The 7,674-nt window shown below is 33.2% G+C and overlaps 1 protein-coding gene across 2 annotated transcripts in view; it reads left to right on the top strand.

The window, feature by feature from the left end:
• The window catches only part of LOC107623233 (cytochrome P450 87A3-like), an 8,653-nt gene extending 7,494 nt beyond the window's left edge, over positions 1-1,159 (top strand). Inside the window, exons 6-9 of one of the 2 annotated variants that reach the window (XM_016325454.2) lie at positions 108-186; positions 265-371; positions 461-588; positions 887-1,159. In XM_016325454.2, coding sequence (XP_016180940.1) covers positions 108-186; positions 265-371; positions 461-588; positions 887-980 — 408 coding nt within the window. In that variant the 3' untranslated portion in view covers positions 981-1,159. Of the gene's footprint in view, positions 1-107; positions 187-264; positions 372-460; positions 593-886 lie in introns of those variants that run through there. The other variant, XM_021117238.1, reaches the window with a different exon arrangement.

Raw genomic sequence — 7,674 nt, forward strand, 5'->3', positions numbered from 1 at the left:
GATACAGACATTTATTCAAATAAATAAAAATTTTATTAAACTTTTATTAAAAAAAAAAACTTTTTTTATTCATTGTTTATGAGTAGTTGTTATGATGCATATTTCAGGTATTGAATGAGACTCTTAGGTTCTCAACTTTGCTTCCTGGACTACTAAGAATAGCATTAAAAGATATTCACTTCAATGGTAAACTCTAATTCTCTCTAACTATCCCAAATTTTGTAAGATGATGATATAATATGTTTTAATTTTATCATTTTACAGAATATGTAATTCCAGCTAATTGGATCATCCTGATTTTTACTCCCAGCCTTCATATGAACTCAGAAATATATAAAGACCCACTTACCTTCAATCCATGGCGCTGGAAAGTGTGTATGAAATTTTCATTTCATTTATTTCTCTTACTTTATTAACTCGATCACTAACAAATTTCTTACACTTTTTGAATGCAATGAAGGAGCTTGACTCCCTCACCGTGTCAAAAAATTTCAAGCCTTTTGGTGGAGGATTGGCACAGTGTCCAGGAGCTGAGTTAAGTAGAGCTTTCATAGCCACCTTTCTTCATGTTTTGGTCACAAAATATAGGTAACACATTAAGCAACAATTTTCATATGTTATGGATTAAGATTCTCTAAAATGAAAAAGTTGATAAAATAATAAAATGAGGAATTAATCACTTTTAAATTAAGATAATAAGACACACATTTTATAAAAATTACAAAATTAACGATAATTAACTATTCATTTTACTACTTTACTAACTTACTCATTTTAGAGAACCCAAATTTATTATGTTATGTTATGATATATACATCATATGTTGTTCATAAAGCTATGGATAAACATATAACATACGTCAGCTTTATCATATTTATATTATCAGGTGGACAAAAATCAAAGGAGGAAATGTTGTTCGGAATCCAATTCTGGGATTTAAGGATGAATTTCACATCAAGATTTGGGAACACCGTGAGTAAATTTAAAGCTATATATACAAGAAGAAGAGACATAAGTATTTTAAGTTAAATAAATAAATAAATTATGGACTTTGAATTGTCGATGCAATACTTAGAAAGATCTCTCTATCGGTTTGTAATGGTAATGTATTATGAATGCTTAGCTTTCTATAATATTTATTATATATTGTCTCTTGTGTGAATATATATCAGTATCATCAATGTATGTTTAACAAAGTCACGATATATATAAAAGTTTATTTACAAAGAAAATGAAAAAAGTATATTACTTTTTAATTTAATAATGAGCCAAAATTCTTTCTTCATCAATCAAAAATTATAGCTTGTTGATTTGGGTAAGTTTTTTTTTGTGAAAATAGATTAAATAAAAAAAAGATTAAGATGAGAGACTAAAGATAAATCTATTTGTGAGAAAAATACTTTTATTAATGACAAATAAATAATACAAGAACTAAAAATGAGAAATAGAAATGGAGAATAAGTGTTGAGACTTTTACTAATGTCATAAGAAGATAAATGAGTTCTTTTAGAGTGGATAAATGTTAATTAATCTTGTTGGAACACCGAATGCCAATTTTGTAAATTTTTGTTTGAAGTCGACGATGAACAAAATAAAAAACAATGAGAACAATTGGATGAGAGAAAAAATGGATAGGAGCTCTTTAAATTTTTAGAAAAAGGTCCTTCAAGAGAAGTGAGTTGAGCTCCTTTTATAGTGTAAAGTCATTTTGAGAGAAGTACATTATCCAATAGTTGCAATGTAATATTTAACCAACGTCTTTTATCCCAAAGTTAGTTATTAAATAGGGTAGTTGACAGAAAATATTTTTAGGTATTCTTATCATTTTAAGTCTTTTTAATAAAAAATAGGTGTAAGGAGGAAGTTGATTCCCACAAGTTAAGTTAAAGTTCTGAACACTGCTACGGGTGTCCGTGGTGAGGAGGTATCTGAGTAAAATAAGTGCTCGTGATATGTGAGATTAGTGAAAAGACATCTAATTTGTTTTTTTTTTTAACTAGATGACACTCTCTACACATCAAATGTAACTAATCCACTTTCACCAATTTAGTTCCTACTAAAGAGAAATTCAACTCCTCAATATGTTCTTTTGAATTTTTATCCTTTTACTTAACACCTCTAGGAAAAACTTGTCCTTTTTTTTGTTATATTTTTTGTGAAAAGAAGAAACAAAATTCTTTTTTTGGTTTGAAGTAAAAAAATTAGCTAGAGGTTACAAGTGATACAAGTGGAACATAATGAAGTTTAAGAAAATTAAAGAACATTATAGAACTTAAGTTTGGTCTAAAATCAAGTATGATGCAAATAGTTCTTATCAAGTAAGAAGACTCATGAAACTACTTTCAAGTAGTCCAACTTGCATAGTCAAAGTTCTAGTCAAAATTTGCAACTTGAAGATAAGATTAGTTGCAATCTTTGACTTAGTCAAAAAATGAGTTATTACATAAGTTGATATTTATCAACTTGTTATACAACTTGATAAATATGAATGTAAAAGAAGACTCTAGTACACACACTTGTGCACAACTTGATCAACTTGTAAACCAAATGCATCTCCACAAAATACTATATATAGGGGTTAAGGCATTTGCTAATGTATGCTATGTTTTGCATAGAATTAGTGAGTGAAACTTAGAGAAAAAAGTAACAAGGTTTCTCATATGTATAATCCCTTTGTATGAATTTTCATAATACGTAAGAGAGTATTATAGACTTCTCTATGTATTGTGAGAGATTGTAATTTCATCACTTTGTCATATTATTATTTCCACTATTGTCTATATTCTTGTTCAGTTCCATCTATTTCTCGTTTACAAATTTTAGTTGCGTTATTTTGTCCTTATTAACTCTAGTACCTAACAGTGGTAACAGACCTTTAGGTTCTTAATATTCCGGTGTAAAAGGGTAAGTTGGTGTCAGAACCATGACAACAAAATCAAAGATCGAGAAATTCAATGGAAATAATTTTTTTCCTTTGGAAACTGAAGATCAAGGCAATTTTGAGAAAGGATAATTTCTTAGAAGCAATAGAAGGCAGGCCTACCGATATTCCTGATGACAAGTGGAAAGAGATGGAGGGAAACGCCATTGCCAATTTACACTTGGCTAGGACAGATTCTGTATTATCAAGCATCTCGGAAAAACAGACAGCAAAGGAGATTTGGGAGACACTCCCTAAGTTGTACGAGGCAAAGTCACTTCACAATAAGATATTTATGAAAAGGAGACTCTATACTCTTCGTTTGAGTGAATCTACATCGGTGACGGATCACATCAACAATCTTAATACTGTATTTTCACAACTGATAACCATGGAGTGTTAAATTGTAGAAAATGTACGTACTGCACTTCTTCTCCAAAGTTTACCAGACTCATATGATCAACTTATCATCAACATCACAAATAACAATATTGTTGATTAACTTCGATTTGATGATATTGTTGCCACTATTCTTGAAGAAGAAAGCAGGCGCAAAAATAAAGATGATCGAATGGAGAGTTCTAAGCAAGTAGAAGCTTTGTGATGAGAGGCAAATCAACGAAACATGACTCTAGTGGGAGTCAAAGTCATGGTAGATCAAGATCTCAAAAGAAGAACCTTACTTATTACAATTGTGGCAAGAAAGGACACTTGAAGAAAGATTGTTAATTTAACAAGAAGAGTACAGAGAAAACTGCTAATACAACTACCTCACATGGTTGTGTTGCAAACACCTCTGATGATGGAGATGTCTTGTGCATTGAAGCTGATATTGGTCATGAAGACAATAAACCACTAGCTGATGTCTGGCTATTGGATTATGCAGCAACATATCACATGACTCCACATTATGAGTGGTTTAACACTTATGAACCTATTTCAAAAGGATCTATACTCATGGGAGATGATCATGCTTTAAAAATTGTGGGAATCGGTACTATCAAAATTAAAATGTTTGATGGTTCCATCTATATAGTTCAAGGTGTAAGACATGTGAATGGCCTAAGAAAAAATTTGTTATCCATTGGACTGTTAAATTCTCAAGGGTACAAGATCAATATTGAAAATGGATCGTTGAAGGTGACTAATGGTACTCATGTGATTATGAAGGCAAAATGGGTAACAACCAATCTCTACTTGCTTTCTAGAGATACAGTTTGAGACGCAGAAGCATCAGTTGCATCTACAGACCAAGAAGACACAACGATGTTGTGGCATAGTAAATTAGGCCATATGTCAGAACGGGGTCTACAAGTTCTTACAAAACGTAATCTCTTTCCAGGGCTCAAAACGGTGAATCTACCTTTTTGTGAGAACCGTGTGACAAGCAAGCAGCATAGATTGAAGTTTGAAAGATCAACCTCTAGAAGCAAGCACATACTAGACTTGAATCATTCTGATGTGTGGGAATCACCAGAATTATCACTAGGAGGAGCAAAATATTTTGTCTCCTTCATAGAAGATTACTCACAAAGAGTATGGGTATTTCCCATCAAGAAGAAGTCAGATGTATTTTCAGTATTCAAGGAATTTAAAGCATGAATAGAGCTTGAAACTGGGAAGAAAATAAAGTGCTTGAGGACAAACATTGGAGGAGAATACACTGATTGTGATTTCATAGCATTTTGCAAGCACGAGGGTATTTAGAGACAATTCACAGTTGCATATACACCTCAGCAAAATGGTATTGTCGAACGGATGAACTGAACTCTTCTAGAAAGAACTCGAGCTATGTTGCGAACTGCAGGATTAGCCAAGTCTTTCTGGGCAGAAGCAGTCAAAACAGCTTGCTACGTGATTAACAGATCACCGTCAACAGCAATTGGGTTGAAAAGTCCAATGGAGATGTGGCAAGGTAAGCCACCTGATTATTCTTCTCTCCATATGTTTGGATGTCCTGTTTATGTGATGTTCAATACCCAAGAAAGAACAAAGCTTGATTCGAAATCAAGAAAGTGTATCTTCTTGGGATATGCTGACAATGTAAAGGGGTATCGTTTGTGGGACCCCACTGCCCACAAAGTTACTGTCAGTAGAGATGTTATATTTGCTGAAAACGAGTTACAAAAGAAGCAAGAAAACAACAACAGCAATGAAGAAACTACTTCAATATACATGACTGATAAGTCTAGAGAAAAGGACTCTTCTGAAGCAGAACCTGAGCAAGTTGTACAAGAACCAGCTGAATCTCGCAAAACAACACATGAATTGAGAAAACCATCATGGCATGCCGATTATGTCATGACTTGCCATGATGCATATTGTTTTGTTACTAAAGATGGAGAACCATCAACCTTTCAAGAGACTATTGAAAGTCCAGATTCTTCTTTATGGATGAAGCCATGCAAGAAGAAATGGAAGCACTACACAGAAACAAGACGTGGGAGGTTGTCCCACTCCCGGACAGAAGAAAAGCAATTGGTAACAAATGGATTTATAAAATAAAACGTGACAATCATGACTAGATAGAATGTTATCGTACAAGCCTGGTGGTGAAGGAATTTGCTCAAAAAGAAGATGTAAATACTGCCTTTCTTCATGGTAAACTTGAAGAAGAAATATATATATGCTCCAACCAGAAGGCTTTGAAGAACCAGGAAAAGAAAACTTGGTTTGCAAGATAACCAAATCTCTGTACGGCTTAAAGCAGGCGCCAAGATGTTGGTACAAGAGATTTGATTCCTTCATTATTAGCCTTGATTATAACAGATTTCAGTCAGACCATTGTACTTATTACAAGAGGTCTAGTAATGATGATTTCATCATTCTACTGTTGTACGTGGATGACATGTTGGTGATAGGCCCAACAAAGATCGTGTCAAGGAATTAAATGCTCAGTTAGCTAGGGAGTTTGATATGAAGGATCTGGGACCAGCAAACAAGATTTTGGGGATGCAGATTTGCCGAGACAGAAAAGATAGGAAGATTTGGCTATCCCAAGAAAATTACTTGAGGAAGGTCTTGCGGCGCTTCAATATGTAAGAGTGTAAGCCAATATTTACCCCACTTTCTATCAATTTTAAATTATCTTTTGAGATGTGTCATAGTAGTGAAGCAGAGAAGATAGAAATGTCATGAGTATCGTATGCATCTGCAATGGAAAACCTTATGTACGCCATGATTTGCACCAGACCAGATATCGCTCAATCTGCCGGGATAGTCAGCAGATTCATGGAAAATCTAGGAAAAGAGCACTGGAATACTGTGAAGAAGATCTTGAGATATATCAAAGGAATCTCAAGTGTTGCTTTATGTTTGGAGGATCTGAATTTACCATTAAAGGTTATGCTGACTCTGATTTCGCAGGAGATCTTGACAAAAGAAAATCCACTATGAGCTATGCGTTCACACTTGCAAGAGGTGCAATAAGTTGGTTATCAAAATTATAAATAGTTGTAGTATTATCAACTACAGAAGCAGAATATATGACAGCTATGCAATCTTGTAAGGAAGCAATTTGGTTGCAAAGGTTAATGGAGGAATTCGGCACAATCAGGATATGATTCCAATATTTTGTGACAGTCAGAGTGCCTTGCACATCGAAGAGAATCCAGCTTTTCACTGAAGAACGAAACACATAGGCGTTCAATATCATTTTGTTCGTGATCGTGAAGTAGTGGAGGAAGGAAAAGTGGATATGCAGAAAATCCACACCAACAACAATCTTGCAGATATTATGACAAAACCAATTAATACAAATAAATTTGATTGGTGCAGATCTTCTCTTGGCCTATTGAAAATATGAAGCATCATGAATACACCAAAAAAATAATTTTGAGTACAAAATTCTTCTTTTGGTTTGAAGTCAAAAAAATTGGCTAGAGATTACAAGTGATACAAGTGGAGCATGATGAAGTTTCAAGAAAATTAAAGAACATTATAGAACTTAAGCTTGGTATAGAATCAAGTATGATGCAAATGGTTCTTATTAAGTAAGAAGGATCATGAAACTTCTTTCAACTGTCCAACTTGCATAGTCAAAGTTCTAGTCAAAATTTGCAACTTGAAGATAAGATTAGTTGCAAGTAGTAAGGTCTCTCATATGTATAATTCTTTTGTATGAATTTTCATAATACGTAAGAGAGTATTATAAACTTTTCTATGTATTGTGAGAGATTGTAATTTCATCACTTTGTCATATTATTATTTCCACTATTGTCTATATTCTTGTTCAGTTCTATCTATTTCTCATTCACAAATTTTAGTTGTGTTATTTTGTCCTTATTAATTCTAGTACCTAACATTTTTGGACTATTTTTAAATTATTTTTATACAAAAACATATTTTTGATACATTAGTTAATAAAAACACCAAATAGATCCTTTCAAAAAATATTTTATATTTTTTTCGATAATTAAAACTCTCAAACATCCCACAAGGGTGTGAGAAACAAGTCAAGAAAAAACACCACCACAAAACCAAAGAATACAAAATCAACAACTAAAGACAAGTAAAACAACACATCGCATATTTATACGCACATCTCGATACTATCACCTGTCAGCAGCAACAAAAAAAAGACTTGCCAAGCCTTTTAAATACAATCCCTCAAAGTTCTCTTGCTATTCACTATCCACAAGCACCCGATTTATTCTGCTACAAGAGGATCTCCCAAATCATGTGTACATTCTTCCTGACAGCTCCAAATCTATCAATTTCATATAATCTATCTACTCCTGAATCTCCCTGCTATT

This window comes from Arachis ipaensis, chromosome B01 (genome assembly GCF_000816755.2).
Source record: "Arachis ipaensis cultivar K30076 chromosome B01, Araip1.1, whole genome shotgun sequence".
Lineage (NCBI taxonomy): Eukaryota > Viridiplantae > Streptophyta > Magnoliopsida > Fabales > Fabaceae > Arachis > Arachis ipaensis.